Source organism: Hyla sarda, chromosome 8 (genome assembly GCF_029499605.1).
Source record: "Hyla sarda isolate aHylSar1 chromosome 8, aHylSar1.hap1, whole genome shotgun sequence".
In the NCBI taxonomy this organism is placed as follows: domain Eukaryota; kingdom Metazoa; phylum Chordata; class Amphibia; order Anura; family Hylidae; genus Hyla; species Hyla sarda.
This window is the reverse complement of record NC_079196.1, coordinates 79,277,106-79,302,556: the sequence shown is the minus strand read 5'-3', so window position 1 is coordinate 79,302,556 and position 25,451 is coordinate 79,277,106. Positions and strand designations below refer to the sequence as shown.

The 25,451-nt window shown below is 43.9% G+C and overlaps 1 protein-coding gene across 5 annotated transcripts in view; it reads right to left on the bottom strand.

Moving 5' to 3' along the window:
- AGAP1 (ArfGAP with GTPase domain, ankyrin repeat and PH domain 1) overlaps positions 1 to 10,435 on the bottom strand; it is a 476,005-nt gene extending 465,570 nt beyond the window's left edge. For 2 of the 5 annotated variants that reach the window (XM_056536384.1, XM_056536387.1), the window contains exons 1-2: positions 8,544 to 10,313; positions 7,918 to 8,115 (exon numbers count right to left, since the gene is read on the bottom strand). In XM_056536384.1, the coding sequence (XP_056392359.1) occupies positions 7,918 to 8,080 (163 nt within the window). In that variant the 5' untranslated portion in view covers positions 8,081 to 8,115; positions 8,544 to 10,313. The other 3 variants (XM_056536385.1, XM_056536386.1, XM_056536388.1) reach the window with 3 other exon arrangements.
- Positions 10,436 to 25,451: the final 15,016 nt, after the last annotated feature.

Here is a 25,451-nt window from a genome sequence, read left to right as displayed (position 1 = left end):
CCATATAAGTGAAGGTTGCCCCTGTGGGACATCCTTTACAGGCATTGGAGATGTATATAGCCTGAGCTTCTAACTCCGACAGGATCTGATAAACGCAACGTAACACATAGGCCCTGATTTACTAAGAGTGGAGTGTAGGTTTCTTTGTGGGTTTTAATACCCTACAATTTTTTTCCACTATATTGTAGGTTTCCCTACATTTTGCTTTTCTTTTTATATTTTCTTTTTTATTTATTTATTTATTTTACACATGATCTGATCTGTCGGGTTTTCCTTAGCTGAAATCCACCACATTTTCTGAGGAAACCTTAGTAAATATTTCGTTTTTTTGTTTAAATGATGGGAATACGCCCCGTTTCGGAGATCACGCCCCTTTTAGGGATGACAGCTCCCCTTTCCCAGGTTTTCTTAGTAAAATGGAGAGTTAGTCATGTTTTTTTCAATTCTGGCACAGACAGAATTTCGGGCCTGTACGGTTTTGTCAGGTTTTTTCCCCGTACCCAAAACCGTAGTCTACCACGTTTTTTGGTCCGGGCGAAAAACTGTATTAAACCGTAACTTTTTTTTTTTTTTTAACATGGGAGTCAATGGGAACCGTACAGAACTGTATGTGCGTACGGTTCCATCCGGTTTTTACCGTACGGTTTTTGACTTTGCACAGTTTTTTTTCTTGGAATTTCAATCAAATAAGTGAAACTTTATTCATAATGGAGAGAAAAGTTAATAACGTATATGTTTTTTTCTTACAAAACGGATACAACCGGACATCATTTTTCAAACCATATACGGTTTTTAACTGTATACGGGTTGAAATTTGTACACATGTTTTGATACAGTTTAGTCCGGTTTTGAGGAATCAGTTTTTCATCAAAAACCTGATACGGGAACTGTATTGCAAAAACGTGGTGTGAACCCAGCCTTACTGGAGGGGAAGCTAAATCTAGGCAACTGTGGAAATGTAGCATTATAATGAATGGTCATATATTCACGGACATTGCATGGACACAATGGGGCCACCAGAGAAGAAAGCCGGTCTTGCACATCCTCTTTTCTTCAAAAGAACAAATGTGAAGGGGTTGTCTCCCTGATATGTGTATAGCAGTATTTCCCAACCAGTGTGCCTCCAGCTGTTGCACAACTACGGCCAGGCACGCTGGGAGTTGTAGTTCTGCAGCAGCTGGAGGCACATTGGTTGGGAAACACTGGTGTATAGTATGATTTTGAATAAACTTCTTTGAGTAAACATCACATGGCTGTTACAAGCACAATTCAAAGCCTTTACATACTATATCAGAATACTATAAACTACTATGACTCCAAAATACTTCAAACTAGATTAGTTTACAGTAATAATGAATCAATCAATCAAAAGTTATTACTCATGGTGATATTTTTGTAAAACACGAGCAGTGTTTCTTACAGGCCTTGGACTAGCAGATAGAAAAATAAGAAAATCCCGCCACTCTTGTGATGCTTTTAACCCCTTAACGACGCAGGACGTATATTTATGTCCTGCGCCGGCTCCCGCGATATGAAGCGGGGTCGCGCTGCGACCCCGCATCACATCGCGTCGGTCCCGGCGCTCATCAACGGCCGGGACCCGCGGCTAATACCACACATCGCCAATCGCGGCAATGTGCGGTATTAACCCTTTAGAAGCGGCGCATCTAAAGCGAAAGTGAGCTATAACACTGCAAAAAAAAGTAAAAAAAAAGTGTTAATAAAGATCATTTAACCCCTTCCCTAATAAAAGTTTGAATCACCCCCCTTTTCCCATAAAAAAAATAAAAGTGTCAATAAAAATAAACATATGTGGTATCGCCGCGTGCATGTATGTCCGAACTATAAAAATATATCATTAATTAAACCGCACGGTCAATAGCGTACGCGCAAAAAAATTCCAAAGTCCAAAAAAGCGTATTTTGGTCACTTTTTATACCATTAAAAAATGAATAAAAAGCGATCAAAAAGTTTGATCAAAACAAAAATTGTACCGATAAAAACTTCAAATCACGGTGCAAAAAATGAGCCCTCATACCGCCCTGTACATGGAAAAATAAAGTTATAGGGGTCAGAAGAGGACAATTTTAAACATATACATTTTCCTGCATGTAGTTATGATTTTTTCCAGAAGTACGACAAAATCAAACCTATACAAGTAGGGTATCATTTTAACCGTATGGACCTACAGAATAATGATAAGGTGTCATTTTTACCGAAATATGCACTGCGTAGAAACGGGAGCCCCCAAAATTTACAAAATGGCGTTTTTTCTTCGATTTTGTCGCACAATGAGTTTTTTTTCCGTTTCGTCGTGCATTTTTGGGTAAAATGACTGATGTCACTGCAAAGCAGAATTGGCGACGCAAAAAATAAGCCATAATATGGATTTTTAAGAGGAAAATTGAAAGGGTTATGATTTTTAAAAGGTAAGGAGTAAAAAAAACGAAAGTGCAAAAACGGAAAAACCCTGAGTCCTTAAGGGGTTAATAGCTCTTTATGACGTCACAATTGTGAGCCTCAAACACTTTAAATACCTGTTATGTATCACCTGAGCACATGCAGTTGAGAAAGGCGTCTTGCCGGAACGCGCGCTGCTATATACTGCTGTATATATACAAAAAAAAGCCGAGTAAAAAGCATCACAAGACTGCCGGGATTTTCTTATTTTTCTATTATTGACCTATCCACGGGCACCGAGAGCAACACTGCAGTGCCGACCTACTACTTAACTTCATTGGACTAGCAGATGACTGGCCTCCCCTCTAAAAAGAGGACTCCCTTTACACCTCAAGCCAGTGTTTGCCAACTAAGGTGCCTCCAGATGTTGCAAAACTACAACTCCCAGCATGCCTGGACAGCCTTCGGCTGTCCAGGCATGCTGGGAGTTGTAGTTTTGCAACAGCTGGAGGCACCGTGGTTCGGAAACACTGCCTCAAGCAAGGCTGAGATTTACCGTGCATATACCAGGTGTTCTCCCTCTGATGTCTGTGTGGAAACCATGACAGCGCCCACGTATTCACCAGTGATAATGAATTAAGTGTCACATGAGGCAGTAGGTACACAGAATACCTGTCAGGCGCTCGGGCAGCATGTGTAACTAAACCAGCAACACTGTTTACTGAGGCTGAAACATCAGGATAAGGAATCTCATGTGGAAGCTACTTGATCTAATCATGAACTCATTTACCAGTAGATAAAAGCGCTGTCTGTAAAAACCTTTCCTCACCTTGGAGCACCCGCCACATCAGCACTACTAGCAAGATGGGACCTAGATAAGCAGGGGCTGTGACAGCTGGTGGCACTCTCTATTGAAAATTTAAAGGGGTACTCTGGTGGAAAACTTTTTTTTTTTTAATCAACTGGTGCCAGAAAGTTAAACAAACAGATTTATAAATTACTTCTATTAAAAAAATCTTAATCCTTCTAGTACTTATTAGCTGCTGAATACTACAGAGGAAATTATTTTCTTTTTGGAACACAGAGCTCTCTGCTGACATCACGAGCACAGTGCTCTCTGCTGACACCTCTGTCCATTTTAGGAACTGTCCAGAGCAGCATATGTTTGCTATGGGGATTTTCTTCTACTCTGGACAGTTCTTAAAAATGGACAGAGATGTCAGCAGAGAGCACTGTGCTCATGATGTCAGCAGAGAGCTCTGTGTTGATTTAAAAAAAATAATAAAAAATAAAAAAAGTTTTCCACCAGAGTACCCCTTTAAGAAAAAAAATGTTGAAACAGCATAAGCACATATTCATTAAATACAGCAAATATGGTACAAATACTGTTTGAGGGTACGTGCACATGTACATAATCCGCTGCAGAATATGGGGGAGATTTATCAAAACCTGTCCAGGCGAAAAGTTGATCAGCTGCCAATCGCGACCAATCAGATCGCTTCTTTCATATTTAACAAGACCTCTGCAAAATGAAAGAAGCGATCTGATTGGTTGCTATGGGCAACTCAGCAAGTTTTCCTTTGCACAAGTTTTGATAAATCTCCCCCTATGATCCTACTTATTGACTTTAGTGGGTCTACAGCAAATCTGCAAGCACAATTTCTGTAACTGTCATGGATATTGTTATCAATTGTTATCAGCTGACACACCCCCTCCCATAGGCTTGCATTGAGGGGCGGAGCGTGACGTCACACGCCGCCGGCCCTGCGGTCGACCGTAATCAGACCTGGAGCGAACACGCTCCGGGGACTGATTACAAACAGGTTGCTGCGTGCATGATCACGGGGGTCCCCAGCTGCTAAACTCCCGCGATCAGGCATCTTATCCCCTATCCTTTGGATAGGGAATAAGATGTGTAAGCACCGGAGAACCCCTTTAAGTCACATGAAGAATCACATGACTTGTTATGAGAAAAATGCAGGGGATTAAACACCACATAAAAAATACTTATACTAATACACACTATTTTTTAGAAAAAAAATGCCACAAAAACTGCATCATAAGGAGAGAGAAAAAGAGGAGGCAGTTTTTTGTTTTTTTTTTGTAGCCAAACAGAAGTTGTATCCAGCTGAAAAGGGAAAGTATAACACTTCCTTGAAATTTCCAGTTGGATCCACTTCTGCCTTTGCCACATTTTCTGCCTGCAGAAAATCTGAGGCGTATCTACATCGTGTGCCCCTACCCTATGGGTGCATTCACACACCCTAAAATGAAGACTTTTTTTACACTGAGTGAAATGCTTTCTTAGGGTAGGGTCACATGTGCCATATTTTGCTACGTATTTTGCTTGGTGGCAAAATCAGCTGCAGAAAATACGCAGCAAAATATGGCACGTGTGATCCTACACTTAAAGCAAAAGTCACCGTATCTAAAACAGAAAACATCAACATTTGAAAAAAAAAACGAGGGGCTATCAAGGAGCTGAAAGACTTCAATATGTCAAAATAAGTATAGACTTTCTTCAGGGGGTTGTTTCCCATTTTCGTTACAATAGAATTAACTGGGGGGGGGGGGAATAGGAAACTATACAGGAAAATAAAGTCTGTATTTACCTTTGACACACTAAAGACTTTCTGTAGCAGAGTCTCCTAGACCCCCCCCCCTTACTTTTTCCAAACACTGATGCCTTTATGACGGTCACCGTGCCAAGTGTCTGGAGGAGACAGTCAGCACCAGCTCCAAATATAAAGAGAGATCTAAGCGCAAAACTTATAGGCAAGTAGAATATCTACACTATCTTCAGTATAGTAAAACATACTGCCCTATAAAGCGCTTTTCCTGTTTTGTCTCTTTTGAGCTATTCTGCCGGAAACAAAATGTATTGCTAGAAGCACATAAAGCCGGCCATGCAGGTGGCACTCACCCTTCAGGAAAGCCATAGGTGCTTAGTGTGCGGCCATATGGTAATTCCATACAGCACCCTATTACGTATCCTTATTCATTTACATCTCCGTTAAGGGAGCTCTGTTTGCTGAATCCATTCAGATTATGGAAGAAATAAAAAGACAGCAGAATAACTCCAGCAAAACAATGGACGCCAAAAGGGAACCAGACTGACCACAGAGAAAGTCAATGGGACTAGTCGAGACCTGTTGGTTTACGCAAAGTACCGTCCAGCTCCTTTGTCTGGGTCTCTGACACAGATGTGAACTTAGGCTAGGTTCACATTGCTGCCAGGCTCTGCTAAAGGAAAAAGAGAAAAAAAAAAGTCTCTGGCAAACTACCAGAGGGGTAAGTTGTGTTTCGACTTGTTTAAGGGGCCCTTCAGCACAAAAAAAAAAAAAAAAAAGAAAGTGTTGAACGGACCCAGAGCACAACAACAACGTTAACATTGCCTAAACCTTACACACAATACTTCTATGCAGGACTGGCTTTGTAACATGGTATCCAATACAGAATGCCACAAAGTCACATCTGCAGTATGTCCAATCTTGTACAGATCCTATTAGTGTGTGAACTGTTTCCGCTAGAAGTAAATATAACAACATCTAAGGCCCCTTGCACACTGCCGTTGCTCCCTGTTGAGAACGGGCATTAAAGGGGTACTCCAGCCCTAAGACATCTTATCCCATATCGCGTCATAACGGTAGTGTGAATGTAGCCTTACGCCATTATTTTATCCTTATGCAACAGACATCCCTATGTGCATGCTGCAGATTTTCAGATCTGAGACACGCTCATTCTGTTGCAGATCTGTAGCAGATTTTCCCAATCATCAATGAAGCAAGGCCGAAATCCAAGATGAATTTGTCGTAAAATCCACATGTAACCCATTTGGATTTTGCAGTGGATTTCACACTGAAAAGGTTTGCCACCTGTGCTCCCAGGGCTGTGGAGTTGGTAGATAAATATTCCGACTCCGAATCCCCGACTCCTCTGTATTAATATGCGAGTGTATTAAAGTTTAAGCTAATAATTGGAGTTTACAAGTTTTTATAGCCTTAGCTGAATGGCAGCAGTTTTTCCAATGGTTTACAGCTTCAGTCTTGAACTATTGACCCTCCATTCCCTTCACTTATACAAGTGTCTCTAGTCCTGCAAAAAACATATTTCCTTAATCCCTTATCAGTGAGAGGCTAGGTTACCCATGGGTTCCCTGTAACAGCAGAACACAACACTATGGAAAGTATAAGTATTGCCGCTCCTAATTGTGCGTTGCGTGCCATATAGTGACGCACATGAAAAGCATGCTTCTTCACGGTCACTTAACGTGTTTGTTTTGCGGATACGTGAGGCACTGAATGCATTGGTCTTTATTCTTACAGTAGAGAAGTCATTAATTATAACTTTTTGTGAATTAGGACATTTAAACTTGCTTTTTTTTTTCATTCCAATATAAATTTAGTCAGAGTCGGTGCATTGTTTGCCGACTCTGACTCCAGGTACCCAAAATTTCGTCCGACTCCACAGCACTGGTACCTCCAGTCATATGCTGCCACCAAAGCCAACATTGGGCACGGAGAGATGCGACTGCATGCTGGGTCGTACAGTTGTTGAGGTAAATACCCGACACCGACTTAGTATTTTCCATTTAATTACTATAGGAAAAGTGCTTATACCACTGGTTCGCCAATTATATGGGCCAGCATGCAACTGCGCCGTTCCACACCCACGCTGTCAGATTTGGTGGGTGAGTGTATCCGGCGGCACACTTTAACCCCAGAAACCGCACATTTTGCTTGACATTATATGCTTTTTCCTTAACATATGACAAACTGAGGACTGTATACAAAAGCAAATGCGGCAAACCAAGAATATTTCCGCAATCCAAGCAAAATGTAGAAGGAATACTAAACAGAACATCAGATAGAGCTTTAATATATTCAAGACCATGCACAGAATAATGGGAGTTCACAGCAAATATTTACAGCAATCTGCATTCCGCTGTTCTCATTGATGCATACAAAGCATTGTTCACAGTTCATACTTTTTATGGAATTGTTCTTTTAACAATGAGCTAATGGGGATGTCTTGAGAAAATCCAGGGGACACGAGCATATTCTGGCCCCTCTGCTACATACACCAGAACAATCCACGCCATATGAAGGAATCATGATTAAAAAAAAATGATGCATTATACTGGAAGATATATGGCATGGTAAAAGCATAGTGACGCCAGTGAAAGAGTTAACACGGTAAGCGCTTCCTGCATCGAAAACCCAAACAGTGAACTATATTAAGTATAGAACAGTTAAACATTAACCTGTATAGACAAAAATAGCAGAGGAGATGTTTTATTTTCTTACAATACATTAGAGCAGTGTTTCCAAACCAGGGTGCCTCCAGCTGTTGCAAAACTACAACTCCTAGCATGCCCGGACAGCCTTCGGCTGTCCGGGCATGCTAGGAGTTGTAGTTTTGCAACAGCAGGAGGCACCCTGGTTTGGAAACACTGCATTAGAGTAAGGAATTGAGAAGAGTTCCAGTATCCCAGGTGAGTACACAACGCACACTTACCTTCTATGGCTATAACATGCTCTCGGATTTGGTTCTGCAGTGCAGGTTCATCCAGTCGCTCCAAGAGTTCATATATTGAGTAGATATTGGGGTGCACAGATTCAAATCGCTGGATTTCGGACCGAATGGCCGCCGAGTTGGCCAGCTGCTGCTGGTAGTTCATCTTTCCAAGGCTGGGAAGGGCCTCACATATCCAGCCTGGGGGTGCAATGTAATATATGTAGGGTAGATAGAAAACGGGATGCAGAGCGCCGGGGTGTAGTGATGGGGGGGGGGGGGCAGAGGTTAGAAAAGACCAGTAAATACAATTACACAAGCATCCAAGGATAATGCTTAATATGATATACTGGCAGAATAGCAAAGAACCGGAAATGTAGATGTGAAACGATTGAATGTGTTCGCATTAGGAATACAATGTCAAAGCCTGTCAATGGATGTGACAGCTACCGGTACATATACAGGGCACATGCTAGATTTAAATGACAGCGAATAAGGTCATATGAGGGGCATGACTGTAATACGGTAGACATGGCATTATTTGTAATGATACAATACTTAAAGCTATTGACATGTGGGATTACATCTATTAGGGGCAGTTCTGCTAAGTGATGCACATGGACAATTACCTGATAGAGGCAGTGGTGAAGAGGAGGCTCAGGATGGCTGAACTGGCACTGCAAAATGACAGTATAGAGGGGTCGGGGGGGCAAGAAAGACAAAATGAAGAGAATAGGAATGAAAAAGTGCACCTTTCTTCTTAAGGGTGTAGAGCCTGCAGGGAAAGAGAATGAATATGTATTGGGGAGGTAACCAGATGAAAGGCAATAGGGAGGGCAAGCTGAGTGGAGAAGGGTCATATGCTGGAGGGCACCGTGCACCAAAGAAGGGGGTGAATGGATGAAGAACAGGCTACACAAGGAGCAGCGATGCAAAGGGGTAACTAGGGGGATTAGAAAAGAAGAGCAGGGCAGAAAAGGCTCATAGAAGGATGGTGTATAGGGGGATCTGATGGAAGGTTGGGTGTATAGGGGGATCTGATGGAAGGTTGGGTGTATAGGGGGATCTGATGGAAGGTTGGGTGTATAGGGGGATCTGATGTAAGGTTGGGTGTATAGGGGGATCTGATGGAAGGTTGGGTGTATAGGGGATCTGATGGATGGTTGGGTGTATAGGGGATCTGATGGAAGGTTGGGTGTATAGGGGATCTGAAGGAAGGTTGGGTGTATAGGGGGATCTGATGGAAGGTTGGGTGTATAGGGGGATCTGATGGAAGGTTGGGTGTATAGGGGGATCTGATGTAAGGTTGGGTGTATAGGGGGATCTGATGGAAGGTTGGGTGTATAGGGGATCTGATGGATGGTTGGGTGTATAGGGGATCTGATGGAAGGTTGGGTGTATAGGGGATCTGAAGGAAGGTTGGGTGTATAGGGGGATCTGATGGACGGTTGGGTGTATAGGGGATCTGATGGAAGGTTGGGTGTATAGGGGGATCTGATGGACGGTTGGGTGTATAGGGGGATCTGATGGAAGGTTGGGTGTATAGGGGGATCTGATGGAAGGTTGGGTGTATAGGGGGATCTGATAGAAGGTTGGGTGTATAGTTGTGATTTAACGCATCATTAATTGTATACAAATATTCTAATGGCACGTTTTATGTGTAGAAGTGATCTAATGGAACGTTTAATGTATAGGGGAGTGATCTAATGGAATGTTTAATGTATAGGGGAGTGATCTAATGGAAAGTTTAATGTATAGGGGAGTGATCTAATGGAAATCTGAATGTATAGGGTGATCTGGTGGAAAGCTGAATGTATAGGGTGATCTGATGGAAAGCTGAATGTTTAGGGTGATCTGATGGAAAGCTGAATGTATAGGGTGATCTGATGGAAAGCTGAATGTATAGGGTGATCTGATGGAAAGCTGAATGTTTAGGGTGATCTGATAGAAAGCTGAATGTATAGGGTGATCTGATGGAACGCTGAATGTATAGGGTGATCTGATGGAAAGCTGAATGTATAGGGTGATCTGATAGAAAGCTGAATGTTTAGGGTGATCTGATAGAAAGCTGAATGTATAGGGTGATCTGATAGAAAGCTGAATGTATAGGGTGATCTGATGGAAAGCTGAATGTATAGGGTGATCTGATAGAAAGCTGAATGTATAGGGTGATCTGATAGAAAGCTGAATGTTTAGGGTGATCTGATAGAAAGCTGAATGTATAGGGTGATCTGATGGAACGCTGGGTGCATAGGGGGTGATCCGATGAAAACAGAGTGTACAGGGTAAGTAAGGGCTGCAGCCGGCAGGAGGACGCAGTCCCGATCTTTTAGCTTTCCCCCATGCTGTATCTAAGCACGGTCTGTCCGCCGCCCCACTGACTGTCTCCGGTGAGTGCTGGAGCCCCAAGTACCGTTTTCCCGGCTGTCTCTTTCTATTCCCTGCAAGACGGTGTCCCGATCCTGCTGTGTTTTCCTCTCTTCCTCCGTGAGTCTCTTCCCTTGGCCTCTCCTCCTCCTCCTCCTCTCAGCCTCTCCTTCCTGTCTCCTCCCCCACCTCCTGCATCACCCTCGGAGGGTCTCCTGCAGCTCACTGACACTGGAGCAGACACTTCAGTGCACACAGTGTTCACTATCTCTATTCTATACCCGTATAATACCAGGTAAAGGACCCACTCAGGACATGAGAGCAAAACGCAACAGTTTCCCAACCAGGGTGCCTCCAGCTGTTGCTAAACTACAACTCACAGAATGCCTGGACAGCCAAAGGCTATCCGGGCATGTTGGGAGTTGTAGTTCTGCAACAGCTGCAGGCACCCTGGTTGGGAAACACTACCATACAGTCATTTCTTTTATCATATATTGGTTACACGTGTGATTGGTGGGGTATGACCGCAGGGACCCCCATAAGATGACGATACCAGAGACTGTCCTTGGAGTCACACGATCACATGTGGCAGATTTGTTCTGAAACTGAAAATCCATTCCATACAAAGTATGATTCAGATGTATGGAGCAGAGACAAAGGGGAGATATATCAAATCCTGTCCAGAGGAAAAGTTGCTGAGTTGCCCATAGCAACCAATCAGATCGCTTCTTTCATTTCTGAAAAATGAAAGAAGCGATCCGATTGGTTGCTATGGGCAACTCAGCAACTTTTCCTCTGGACAGGTTTTGATACATTTCTCCCAAAGTTCTTATATCTACCTACCATGTGTAAAGGGGTTAGCCAGGATTTGAAAAAACACCTGTCCTTAGGTTGTGTGTGGTATTACGGCTCAGTTCCATTGAAGTGAATGGAGCCAAGTTGTAATACCACATACAACCTGAGGACAGGTGTGGTGCTGTTTTAAGGGTTCAATCACACTATGCTCCTACCCCTATAAATTGTATCCGTTGTCAATGTATACTGTTAATTGGAGCATATGAATGAAAAAGGGAACCTCTCTATTTAAAGGGGTACTCCACTGCCCCAACGTTCAGAACATTTTGTTCCGAACGCTGGGTGCAGGCTGCAGGGGTCGTGGCGTGACGCCACACCCCCTCAATGCAAGTCTATGGGAGGGGGTAGCGGAATGTTCCAAACGCTGAGGCAGCAGAATACCCCTTTAAGGGTGTAAAGCCGGCAGGGAAAGAGAGTGGTATTACAGCAGGACAGGTGTGGCGCTATCCAAAGGATAGGGGATATGATGTCCGACTGCAAGGGTCCCGCCACTGTGGACCCCCGCAATCTTGCATTCAGCACCCACCTCTTTGAGCTGCATGCCGCGCTGCCAGCTCACAAACTGCCGGGTGCCGACCACAGGGCCGGAGTATCGTGACGTTACGACTCCGCCCCCGTATGATGTCACACCCCGCCCTCGCTATGCAAGTCTATGAGAGGGGGCGTGATGGCCTAGGAGACTCTATTTGGCCATAGAATTGAATGGGGTCCGCTGATCCCCCTTAATGGTGCGTTAACACTGCGGAATCTCCACTCGCAGAATTCCATGAGCGGAGATTCCATCTGGCGGCCGCCAAAAATACCACGCGGCACCATTGACGGCTATGCAGTGCTCGCGGACTTCCGTGCAAAGAATGACTGACTCCTGGCACTTCCACTGATCAGCTGTTCGAAGGGGCTGTGGAGCTGGTGCGAGCATTGCTCATATCTGCATCACTGTACTATCAGCAGCTACATTGCAAATTACTGTTATCAGGGAATGGGACCCATGATAATCTAATACTGGTGGTCTATCTTCAGGACTGGCTATCAATTTTAAAAGACTGGATAACCCTTTTAAAGAGTACCTGTCACCAAACTAAACTTTTAATATATTGTTCCTTATGTAATTATGAGACACTTTGCTATTTACTTGCTGTTAAAATTCTCAACCTTTATATGTTTTTAATGTGATTGAAAAAACAGCCACTAGATGGCTCTGTTCTATTCCCTGCCGCAAGAAAAACAGTTAGTTTGGTCTCTTCCCAGCTTGGCAGGAGACCAAACTCAGGAAGTGTGTGCTGGGCATGGCAAGGCACAGCTCTCGCAGGCCTCATTGTGCCTGCTGGGGAACGCCCACTTTCTCCTGCTAGGAGCTCACACAATGTGATGTAGGTGAAAGGTATGATACAGAGCTCAGAAAGGGCAGGAGGGGTGTTAGAAGTAGTTAGGGAATAAAATCCGAGTGAGTTTAGAAAATCTGGTTTGATGAGAGCAAATGTTGAATTGGACAGGAAATGCATTTCCAAGCAGATTTCAATAAAAGAATTTAAATGTCAATTGGGGAAGGCTGGAATTGGGATTTCCACTGCAGAAATTCTGCTGTGTGCACGGTACAGCAGAATCCCATTGAAAGCAATGGGATTTTGCTGCAAACGGAACATGGCCTTATTGTGTGAACATGGCCTTATTGTTTATGCTTCAAAGGCCCCTTTCACAATATAAAAACACTTCCGTTATGAATGCCCGTTAGGAAATCGGCAGTTATACGGCCGGTACAAAATCACTAACGGCCGTTAGAAAATTCCATTATAGTCTATGGGATTTTTCTAATAGCCGTTTTACCCAGTTATCGCCCGTTATTAATAACTGCCGTTATTTTGTGATGGGCGAATGAACGGGAGAAATAGTGCATGCCGTTACGATCGTCCGTCACGAAATAACAGCCATTATTAATAACGGGTGATAACGGGTTAAAACGGCTATTAGAAAAATCCCATAGACTATAATGGGATTTTCTAACGGCCGTTAGTGATTTTGTACCGGCCGTATAACTGCCGATTTCCTAACGGGCATTCATAACGGAAGTGTTTTTATAGTGTAAAAGGGGCCTTAGAGGTAAACACTAAGATTTTTTTTGTTTACTAATTGAAAGAAAAATTTATGGAAGGCAGTGCAAAGACATATAGTAAAATAAAGGCAAATAGGAGAAAAAGATACCAAAAATCAGCATTGCAAACAAATTGTATACCGTGCAAGTCACAAAAATAGGATAAAAAAAAGTGCAAACAGGTGTATCTTGAAAACAGGTGATGCTCACATCATTCATTTTTTTTTTTTTTTTTTTTTAAGCTAAAGCCAGAAGATGATCCAGCAGGAAGAAGAAATATAAGGGCACATGGGGAGGATAAGGGAGGGGAGTTAAAGGGGTACTCCAGGGAAGCACAAATATATACTGCTCAAAAAAATAAAGGGAACACTTAAACAACACAATGTAACTCCAAGTCAATCACACTTCTGTGAAATCACACTGTCCACTCAGGAAGCAACACTGGTTGACAATCAATTTCACATGCTGTTGTGCAAATGGAACAGACAACAGGTGGAAATTATAGGCAATTAGCAAGACACCCCCCAATAAAGGAGTGGTTCTGCAGGTGGTGACCACAGACCACTTCTCAGTTCCTATGCTTCCTGGCTGATGTTTTGGTCACTTTTGAATGCTGGCAGTGCTTTCACTCTAGTGGTAGCATGAGATGGAGTCTACAACCCATACAAGTGGCTCAGGTAGTGCAGTTCATCCAGGATGGCACATCATTGCGAGCTGTGGCAAGAAGGTTTGCTGTGTCTGTCAGCGTTGTGTCCAGAGCATGGAGGCGCTACCAGGAGACAGGCCAGTACATCAGGAGACATAGAGGAGGGCAACAACCCAGCAGCAGGACCACTACCTTAGCCTTTATGCAAGTAGGAGCAGGAGGAGCACTGCCAGAGCCCTGCAAAATGACCTCCAGCAGGCCAAAAATGTACATGTGTCCACTCAAATGGTCAGCAACAGACTCCATGAGGGTGGTATGAGGGCCAGATGTCCACAAGTGGGGGTTGTGCTTACAGCCCAACACTGTGCAGGCCGTTTGACATTTGCCAGAAAACACCAAGATTGGCAAATTTGCCACTGGCGCCCTGTGCTCTTCGCAGATGAAAGCAGGTTCACACTGAGCACATGTGACAGAGTCTGGAGACACCGTGAAAAACGTTCTGCTTCCTTCAACATCCTCCAGCATGACCGGTTTGGTGGTGGGTCAGTAATTGTGTGTGGCGGCATTTCTTTGGGGGGCCGCACAGCCCTCCATGTGCTTGCCAGAGGTAGCTGACTGCCATTAGGTACCAAGATGAGATCCTCAGACCCCTTGTGAGATCATATGCTGGTGCGGTTGGCCCTGGATTCCTCCTAATGCAAGACAATGCTAGACCTCATGTGGCTGGAGTGTGTCAGCAGTTCCTGCAAGGGGAAGGCATTGATGCTATGGACTGGCCCGCCTGTTCCCCAGACCTGAATCCAATTGAGCACATCTGGGACATCATGTCTCGCTCCATCCACCAACGCCACGTTGCACCACAGACTGTGCAGGAGTCACCTAATCAGGAGCATGCCCAGGCATTGTAGGGAGGTCATACGGGCACGTGGAGGCCACACACACTACTGAGCCTCATTTTGACTTGTTTTAAGGACATTACATCAAAGTTGGATCAGCCTGTAGTGTGGTTTTCCGGTTTGATTTTGAGTGTGACTCCATATCCAGACCTCCATGGGTTGATAAATTTGATTTCCATTGATAATTTTTGTGTGATTTTGTTGTCAGCACATTCAACTATGTAAAGACAAAAGTATTTCATATGATTCAGATCTAGGATGTGTTATCTTAGTGTTCCCTTTATTTTTTTGAGCAGTGTATATATACGTCATCACCTGGATTTGTTCCTTGTAAACCATTCTGCCTGATATGGATGGCCTCCTGTGGCCCCTGTTGTCTTCTCTGGCTGCTTGATATACTTTGCTATCCTTCCCTCTTCTTGCCTAAATGTTCCAGCAATCATTGCAGCTCTGTTCTGTCAACCCCCACCATCCTGCTCTGAGCAGCAGAGAGAGGCTCAGTATCTGATTGGCTAAGGCTGCCAGTTCTCACCTCCCAGTTCTCAGCATTAAAGAAAGCATGACTCATCAGTGCAGGGCAGAAACTGCATGGTCTATGTCTCTCAGGAGGGTGGGAGCTGCTTTCAGAGAGGGATTTGGACAGAAACAGAGTGGATAACTGGGTTATGCCATTCCCTTACTTAAGCATTTAAAGGGGTACTCCTGTGGAAAACCCTTTTTTTTTATTTATTTATTTATTTTTTTTAAATGAACTGGTGCCAGAAAGTTAAACAGATTTGTAAATCACTTCTATTCAAAAATCTTAATCCTTCCAGTACTTTTTAGGGGCTGTATAAAGAAATGCATTTCCTCTGATGTCATGACCACAGTGCTCTCTGCTGACCTCTGCTGTCCATTTTAGGAACTGTCCAGAACAGGAAAAAATCCCCATAGCAAACATATGCTGCTCTGGACAGTTTCTAAAATGGTCAGCAGAGAGCACTGTGGTCATGACATCAGAGGAAATGCATTTCTTTTTTGGATTTCTCTTTAGTATACAGCCCCTAAAAAGTACTGGAAGGATTAAGATTTTTGAATAGAAGTGATTTACAAATCTGTTTAACTTTCTGGCACCAGTTCATTTAAAAAAAAAAAAAAAAAGTTTTCCACGGGAGTACCCCTTTAAGTGACAACCAAAGAGGGGAAACTGCTCTTTATAGCTAATGAATGACATTTAGATAATTAAACGGGTACTCCAGTGGAAAACTATTTTTTTCAAATCAACTAATGCCAGAAAGTTAAACAGATTTGTAAATTACTTCTATAAAATAATCTTAATCCTTCCCGTACTTATCAGTTGCTGTAAACTACAGAGGAAGTTGTGAAGTTCTTTTCAGTCTGACCACAGTGCTCACTGCTGACACCTCTGTATATGTCAGGAACTGTCCGCAGGAGAGGATTGCTATAAGGATTTTGTCCTACTCTGGACAGTTCTTGACATGGACAGAGGTGTAAGCAGAGAGCACTGTGGTCAGACTGAAAAGAACAACTCAACTTCCTCTGTAGTATACAGCAGCTAATAAGTACTGGAAGGATTAAGATTTTTCAATAGAAGTAATTTAAAAAACTGTTTCACTTTCTGGAGCCAGTTGATATGAAAACAATTGTTTTCCACCGAAGTACCCCTTTTAATAGGTTGATGAGAGAGAAAGGATGGGTTATGGGTTTAGTTTCCCAGAGAACCCCTTTAAGCAACCCAGCGTATCCCTATAAACATCCCAGGGGAACCATATGCTAGTAACTTTTTCTGAACTATCCTCGTCATTTGACACCAGCTCCTTCATTCTGCAATGGAGTTTAGGGTTTCAAAAAAACTCCACACATGAAAGAGTAACCATAGATTTCCAATGCCCCGGGATAACTGTTCTGGCGGCACTCAGAAAATGCCTCAACAAGCCCTTCTTAGCCTTCAGGATTGAGCATGGGTAGTGGGACAGTAGCGCACTCTAAAGCAACAGAAGGATGAAGTCTTTATCAACTAGGTCGAAGGCAGATGTTCACAATGAGCGGATCAAGGGGCAATGCCACCATGTGTACTTGGTGAACAGACCAAATGTATAGTAGTCACTTGCAGACTACATTCGGTCTATTATAGGGCGGCCTTGGGATACATCGAAGCATGTTATCCAGGCTGTAAAAACTGATGGCTTATTCTCTAGGGTCTAACTTCAGATACTCTCATTAATCAGCTGTTTAAAGGGACCACAGTGTTTGAGAGTGCCATGGCCTCTTTAAGGATACATTCACCCGTCCAGAATGTCCGCACGGAAAATCTCTGTGCGGACATTCCGGAGACTGCAGACTGCTCAGGAATGCACCATCTCATTGACAGCTATGCTTTCCGTGCGGAGTCCGTAGAAAAAATAAACATGTTCATTCTTTCTGTGGACACGGCATTCTGAATTTACGGACGTGCACAGAGCAACAGAATCCTGTTGACTCCCAGCTCCGGGGTCTCCAATGCGGAATTCCACCCGGAAATTCCGGACGTGTGAACATGGCCTAACAGGTGATCATTGGGGGTGCCAGGAATTGGACCCTTTCTAATCCAATACCAATGGCCTAGAATACACAATTATTCTTTATAGGATGGATATTTATTGTAACTACAGCAGCATGTCTCACAGAAAAGGATTGCAGTAACACTTGTTTTGCTATACACATGTTTATTCCCTTTGTGTGTATTGGAACTAAACCAAAAAAGGGAGATAAAAAAGCAAATTGGACATAATGTCACACCAAACTCCAAAAATGGTCTGGACAAAATGATTGGCACCCTTTAGTTACTATTTAGTTGCACACCCTTTGGAAAAAAAATTACTGAAATCAGGTCGCTTCCTATAACCATCAATAAGCTTCTTACACCTCTCAGCCAGAATGTGGGACTCTTCCTTTGCAAACTGCTCCAGGTCTCTTAATGGAAGGCGCCTTTTCCCAACAGCAATTTTAAGATCTCTCCACAGGTGTTCAATGGGATTTAGATCTGGACTCATTGCTGCCACTTCAGAACTCTCCAGCGCTTCATTGGCACCCATTTCTGGGTGTTTTTTGACGTATGTTTGGGGTCATTGTTCTGCTGGAAGACCCAAGATCTCGGACGCAAACCTAGCTTTCTGACACTGGGCTGTACAGTGCGACCCAAAATCCTTTGGTAATCCTCTGATTTCATGCCTTGTACACATTCAAGGCACCCAGTGCCACAGGCAGCAAAACAACCCCCACAAATTTCACTGTAGTTACTGTGTTCTTTTCTTTTTAGGCCTCATTCCGTTTTCGGTAAACAGTAGAATGATGTGATTTACCAAAAAGCTCTATCTTGGTCTCATCTGTCCACACATCTGACAACAGTAAAAGAAAACCCTCTGAACTACAGAACTTCCTGCCCAACAAACAGAGCCTTGTCTCTTTACAACCGTCTGGATCCAGCGCTGCAAGAAAAATTCCCCTTTTTTTTTATCCATTTGCTCATCTGTCCACAAGACATTTTCCCAGAAGGATTTTGTCTCTCTGTCAGCAGTGGGAGTCTCCTGCCACAGCATTTCATTTAAATGTTGATGGATAGTTTGCACTGACACTGATGCTCCCTGAGTCTGCAGGACAGCTTGAATATTTTTGGAACTTGTTTGGGGCTGCTTATCCACAATCCGGACTATCCTGCGTTGACACCTTTTATCAATTTTTCTGTTCTGTCCATGCCCAGAGAGATTAGCTACAGTGATCGCTGAAGCCTGCCCCGGAAGTGGCCGTTCCGACCCTTGCAGGAAGCCGCGGCCGACATGCCCCCTCCATGTATCTCTTTAGGATACATGGAGGGGGCGTGTCGGCTGTCGGTAGGTACGCCACTTTCCAGCAGACTGCTGGGCCCTGCTCAAGAGATCGGGAGGGGGGGGCAGCGGTCGGTCCTGGCTGTCTGGGCATGCTAAGAGTTGTAGTTTTGCAACAACTAGAAGCTGGGAGTTGTAGTTTTGGAACAGCCAGAAGCTGTCTAAACATGATGGGAGTTGCAGTTTTGCAAAAGCTGGAGACACACTGTTTGGAAAAAACTGATCTAAGGGACGGTACTTATGTCTAGGGCAAATTTCTGCGGACAAAAGCACAGATTTCGGATAATTTTGAACACAGCAAATCCAATAAGCAATTTAGTGAGGAAAGTTTCCTTAGTAAGAGCGTACCCTGAATTCCGCCAGAAATGTCACCAAAATTTACTGCCCAGTGGGGGAGATTTATCAAAACCTGTGTAGAGGAAGAGTGGCGCAGATGCCCATAGCAACCAATCATATTGCTGCTTTCCTTTTTCCCGGGCCTCTTGTGAAAATGAAAGAAGCAATCTGATGGGTTGCTATAGGCAACTGCACCACTCTTCCTCTACACAGGTTTTGATAAATCTCCTCCATTGACATTAATAGGATTCCGCTGTCCCATTAACACATGGGAAATTCTGTGGCAGAATCCCTTTGAAGTCAATGGGGCTTTGAATTTCATATGCCAAAATTTCATTCAGCAAGCTTTGCTGAACAGAATTTGCACAAAATTGCAGATATTCTGCCGTGAGAACATGGCCTAAGACTATGTTTACACGGCAGAAATATTGCGGAATGTCCGCCTGGAAAACATGGGCAGCCATTCTGCAAATAGCAGGTGCTGGCTGGAACATAGTGGCCCTAGGACGACTTGAAAATGCACGGTCATCATAGACAAAGAGCAGATCCTGCCAAAAGATTTGATGTCCTAATTCTTTCGGTGGAGGCCGGAATCTGGATTTCCGCCGCGTAAATTCTGCCGTGCACAGTGCAGCAAAACCCCATTGACAGCAAATACCCTCGCGTGAACATGGCCTTAGGCAGTATTTCCCAACCAGGGTGCCTCCAGCTGTTGCAAAACTACAACTCCAGGCATTGCCGGATGTTGTAGTTTTCATAACAGCTGGAGGTACACTGGTTGGGAAACACTCCTGTAGGAGTATGCTCACACAGCACATCGAGTCTGTATGAAGAGCGTGGCTCTGTCTTGTGTCTGGCCTTAAAGGGGTATTCCAGGAGAAAACTTTTATTTTTATTTTTTTATTATATATATCAACTGGCTCCAGAAAGTTAAACAGATTTGTAAATTACTTCTATTAAAAAAATCTTAATCCTTTCAATAATTATCAACTGGTGAAGTTGAGTTGTTCTTTTCTGTCTGGTAACAGTTCTCTCTGCTGACATCTCTGCTTGTCTCGGGAACTGCACAGAGTAGAAGAGGTTTGCTGTGGGGATTTGCTTCTAAACTGGGCGGTTCCCAAGACACGTGTTATCAGAGAGCACTTAGACAGAAAATAACAACTCAACTTCAGCAGCTCATAAGTACTGAAAGGATTAAGACTTTTTAATAGAAGTATTTCAAATTTACAAATCTGTTTAACTTTCTGTAGCCAGTTGCTACATAAAAAAAAAAAGTTTTTTCCTGGATAACCCCTTTAAAAAGAAGAGCTGTCACTTCTTTTTACCAGGTTTCCCCCATTCCCATTAAAGTCAGTGGTGGCAGGGTTTTGGGATGTTACACCGCATGGTTTGTATATGGAAAAACAGCACATTATCCCCGTGTGAATGATCCTTTAGAAATAAAGGCTGATCTCTGGTTGCTATGGGCAACAGTTAGTTTTATTTCAGACAGTGGCCTGATTTATCAAAACTGTCTAAATGAAAAACCGTGTTGCCCATAGCAACCAATCAGAGCTCTGCTTTCATTTTACCAAAGCAGCTCAAGAAATGAAAGCTGAGCTGTGATTGGGTGATATCATATCAGGCCAGGAAGTGTTTCCGCCATTGAATAAATGGAACCTTTATTTCTCAGGTGACTATACAGCAGTGTTTCCCAACCAGGGTGCCTCCAGCTGTTGCAAAACTACAACTCCCAGCATGCCCGGACAGCCGTTGGATGTCCGGGCATGCTGGGAGTTGTAGTTTTGTAACAGCTGGAGGCACAACACTGGTATACAGACTCCTCTCAGCACCTCAGTCATGAATCACACAATGTATGAAATAAACTCCCATCTTCCCTCCAGACAGCGGAAGGAAACGTGAGCGCGTCTATACAGTACGGCCCGGCCCACGCACGCCATTCATTCACCATGAATTCTATCCCCCGCAGCTCCCCATTCATTCACCCAGCCCAGACACTGCACTACCCTGCAGCAATGCTTTACTGACGAGAACACCACGCCCACTTTTCCTCTCATTGGCTGCCTCAGAAAGAGCACGTGATTAAACATGCATTACGTAACACAGCGCCCGCTGTCTGATGGGATTTGTAGTTCTGTACGTTTAGCAGTCCTGGTCCCTGACTGACAAAACAACTACAATTCCCGTCTTTCCATGGCTGTACTGCCAAATAGCCTCTGGTTGGGAACATATGGCATATTGGATTATGAAGGGACAGTTGTCATTATACAGCTATGGAGTTAGTCATTTCGCTAAACATGAACAGCTTCTCCATTGCGGTCGGACATGGGTTTGAAATCCAACCTTTTAACCCCCACTGCATAGAGCGGGAACCGAAACAGGTTATGGCCGGTGATTACGTCAGCAAGTGCAACTGATTATTGGTGGCACCAGCGCCACCAGGTGGCGGAATGTGGAGCAACTGATGCAAATAATTTTTTTCCCTGCATTTATAATTCTCCTGAATTTCATAATATTTTGTAAAAAATTTTTTTTTTACCAGAACTTCAGCCAGTAATTAATTAGCAGAATTGGCAGATCTTGCAATAGATATTTTCAAAGGCCCAAATTTATCAAACTGTGTGAAAGAAAAAATGGAGGGATTTTTTCACAACAACCAATCACAGCTAAGCTAACGAGCTCTGGTAAAGTGAAAGCGGAGCTGTGATTGGTTGTTGTGGGATTCGCCTAACAAATAGAGGGGGTTAATTTATCAAAGCCTGTGTAGAGGAAGAGTCGGGCAGTTATCCGTAGCAATCAATCAGATTGATTCTTTTATTTTTCAGAGGCCTTTTTAACCCCTTAAGGACCCGGGGTTTTTCCGTTTTTGCATTTTTGTTTTTTCCTCCTTACCTTTAAAAAATCATAACTTCTTTCATTTTGCACCTAAAAATCCATATGATGGCTTATTTTTTACACCACCAATTCTAATGTGTAATTACATTTTACCCAAAAATCTACGGCAAAACGGGAAAAAAAATCATTGTGAAACAAAATTGAAAACACCCCCACAATTTTTATATTTTGGGAGCTTCTGTTTCTACGCAGTACATTTTCGGTAAAAATGACACCTCTTAATTCTGTAGGTCCATATGATTAAAGTGATACCCTACTTATATAGGTTTGATTTTGTCGTACTTCTGGAAAACATCAGAAATACATGCAGGAAATTTATACGTTTAAAATTGTCATCTTCTGACCCCAATAACTTTTTTATTTTCCCACGTATGGGGCGGTGTGAGGTTTTTTTGCGCCGTGATCTGAAGTTTTTAGCGGTACCATTTTTGCATTGATAGGACTTATTGATCGTTTTTTCATGATGTAAAAAGTGACCAAAAATGCACTATTTTGGCCTTTGGAATTTTTTTGCGCGTACGCCATTGACCGTGCAGTTTAATTAGCAATATATTTTTATAATTCGGACATTTACGCATGCAGCCATACCACATATGTTTATTTTTTTAAATTTATTTATTTTTAATGGGAAAAGGGGGGTGATTCAAACTTATATTAGGTAAGGGGTTAAGTGATCTTTATTCACTTTTGTTTAGTTTTTTTTACTTTTTTTTTGCAGTGTTATAGCTCCCATAGGGACCTATAACACTGCACACACTGATCTTTTACATTGATCAATGGTTTCTCATAGGAAACCATTGATCAATGATTCTGCCACTTGACTGGTCATGCCTGGATCTCAGGCACTAAGCAGTCATTCGGCGATCGGACACCAGGAGGCAAGGTAAGGGACCCTCCTACTGAGTCACAGCTGTTCGGGATGGCGCGATTTCGCCGCGGACATCCCGAACAGCCCCCTGAGTTAACCGGCAATGATTTACTTTCACTTTAGACGCGGCGTTCAACTTTGAAGGCCGCGTCTAAAGGGTTAATAGCATGCGTCCTGGCCGTTGTTAGAGGCCGGGAGCGGACTCATGATGTTTTCAAATCAACTGGTTCCAGAAAGTTAAACAGATTTGTAAATTAGTTCTATTTGAAAATCTTCACCCTTCCGGTATTTATTATCAGCTGCTGTATGCTCCAGATATACTACACAGAAATTTGTTCTTTCCAGTCTGACCACAGTGCTCTCTGCTGACACCTCTGTCCGTGTCAGGAACTTTCCAGAGCAAGAGAGGTTTTCTATGGGGATATACTTCTAATTTGGACAGTTCCTGACACGGACAGAGGTGTCAGCAGAGAGCACTGTTGTCAGACTGGAAAGAACTGCACAATTTTCTCTGTAGTATACAGCAGCTGATAAGTACTGGAAGGATTAAGATTTTGAAATAGAAGTAATTTACAAATCTGTTTAACTTTCTGTCACCAGTTGATTTGTAAACATTCGTTTTCCACTTGTTTCCACCGGAGTTCCCCTTTAAAGCACGCTCAGGAGCTGAGCACATTTTATACCCGGTGGGACTCACAGCTAATATCAGACATCTGTCACATCTGGCATCTAAATGCTGGAAATATTTGCCAGCTCGCTCAGAAGCAGCAAAATTGCAGGGTACCAATCAGCCAAAAGGATGGGTGTAGGGTCCCTACCTATCTCTGTCCCATCTGATCAGCACTCTAAGGCTATGTTCACACAGGCTAATGAACGTATGTTTCTCATAGACAGCAATGCATTTCCGTGCAGACTGCAGAAAGAATAGGCACAACTACTTTTTCTGCGGACTCCGGAATCGGGATTTCTATGCCAGAAACATGCCTCGAAAATTCAGCCATGTGCACAATGCAGAAGAATCCCACTAAAGTCACACAGCGACATTCTGCTTTGTGACTTGGCCTTATGGTGCAGGCAGCCTTAGCAGCCTACATTAACCTCTAGGGGATGAAGTCCATTTTGACCTTAAAGGGGTACTCCTGTGGAAAACTTTTTTTTAAATCAAGTGGTGCGAGAAAGTTAAACAGATTTGTAAATTACTTCTTAAAAATCTTAATCCTTCCAATACATTTTATGGCTGTGTACTACAGAGGAAATGCTTTTCATTTTGGATTTCTCTGATGTCACGACCACAGTGCTCTCTGCTGTCCATTTTAGGAACTGTCCAGAGCAGCATATGTTTGCTATGGGGATTTTCTCCTGCTCTGGACAGTTCCAAAAATGGAAAGCAGAGGTCAGCAGAGAGCACTGTGGTCATGACAGCAGAGAAATCCAAAAAGAAAAGCATTTCTTTTGTAGTATATAGCCCCTTAAAAATACTGGAAGGATTAAGATTTTTTAATAGAAGTAATTTACAAATCTGTTTAACTTTCTGGCACCAGTTGATTTAAAAAAAAAAAAAAAGGTTTCCACAGGAGTACCCCTTTAACCCCTTAAGGACCCTTGACGTACGCGTACGTCATGGACAATTCCAGTCCCCGCCAGGCGGGGATCGGACCGGGATGCCTGCTGAAATCATTCAGCAGGCATCCCGTGCAAACGCCCCCCATGTCGGCGATCGGAAAAAAAACCGCAAGCGAATTCACACTTGTGAATCGCTGCGATTCCGGTGATGCGGGTCACTGGTGACCCACTGACCCGGAGATACAAGGTGATCGGGGGTGTAGGATACACCCCCGATCACCTCCTGTATCTATGGGGAGGTGGCGTTTTCTTCACCCCCCCCCCAGGATCACTACTATTGGCTGGACAATAGCAGCCGGCAGGGGAGGGGTTAACCGCATCCTCCTGCAGCTCCCGCGGCTGGCTGGGTTCAGTCAGCGGTCAGAGCTGCTGGAGGAAGACCGGGACCCCCCCCCCCCCCCCCCTCTGCTGAGATCGGAGCCCCCACAGAAGTAAAGAAGCCCCCCATAGATCAGGGAAAAAATACAGCCCAGGGAAAGGTAGGGTAAAAAGTAAAATAAAAGTTATCCCCTAATAGGTCCCCAAGGGTCCACCGCAATTTTTCAGTGAGACCCGGGCCCTATTAGGGGTTCAGGGCGCTGCATTTGGCCCCCCATTTTTTTTTGGGCCACAGCGCATTTCCCCCCCCCCCCATACAGTTTATAGTTACACCAATCACACACAGTACATACTCGCAACACTACCCCCCCCCCCCCCCCCCGCCACCGTAGAGAAAGGCGATGGCTTGCCAGGCATTTTCGGCAGCGGAGGCATACGCTTTTCTTGCCTCCGATTCCGAATCTGCCAGTGAGGACGATGAAGATCCAACATTCCTGTGTTCTTCATCGTCCTCTTCATCATCTAGTAGTGATGATGAGTCCCCTGTATGGCGGCGGAGACGCCGCCAGGCGAGGCCATGCACCCCCCCATGATAGTGGCCCAGTGGCCGGCACTAGTACAAGCGACAATGCCGCTGGTACTAGCAGTCCGACCCACCAGACAAGTTTACCGGAGCCCCCTTCCGGTGAACCTGTCTGGAGACCCCAAGAGGGTTATCAGCCATGGGTTCCGGAGTTTGTTGGCGACTCCGAAATCCGGATTGACACGGCCAGGTTCACTG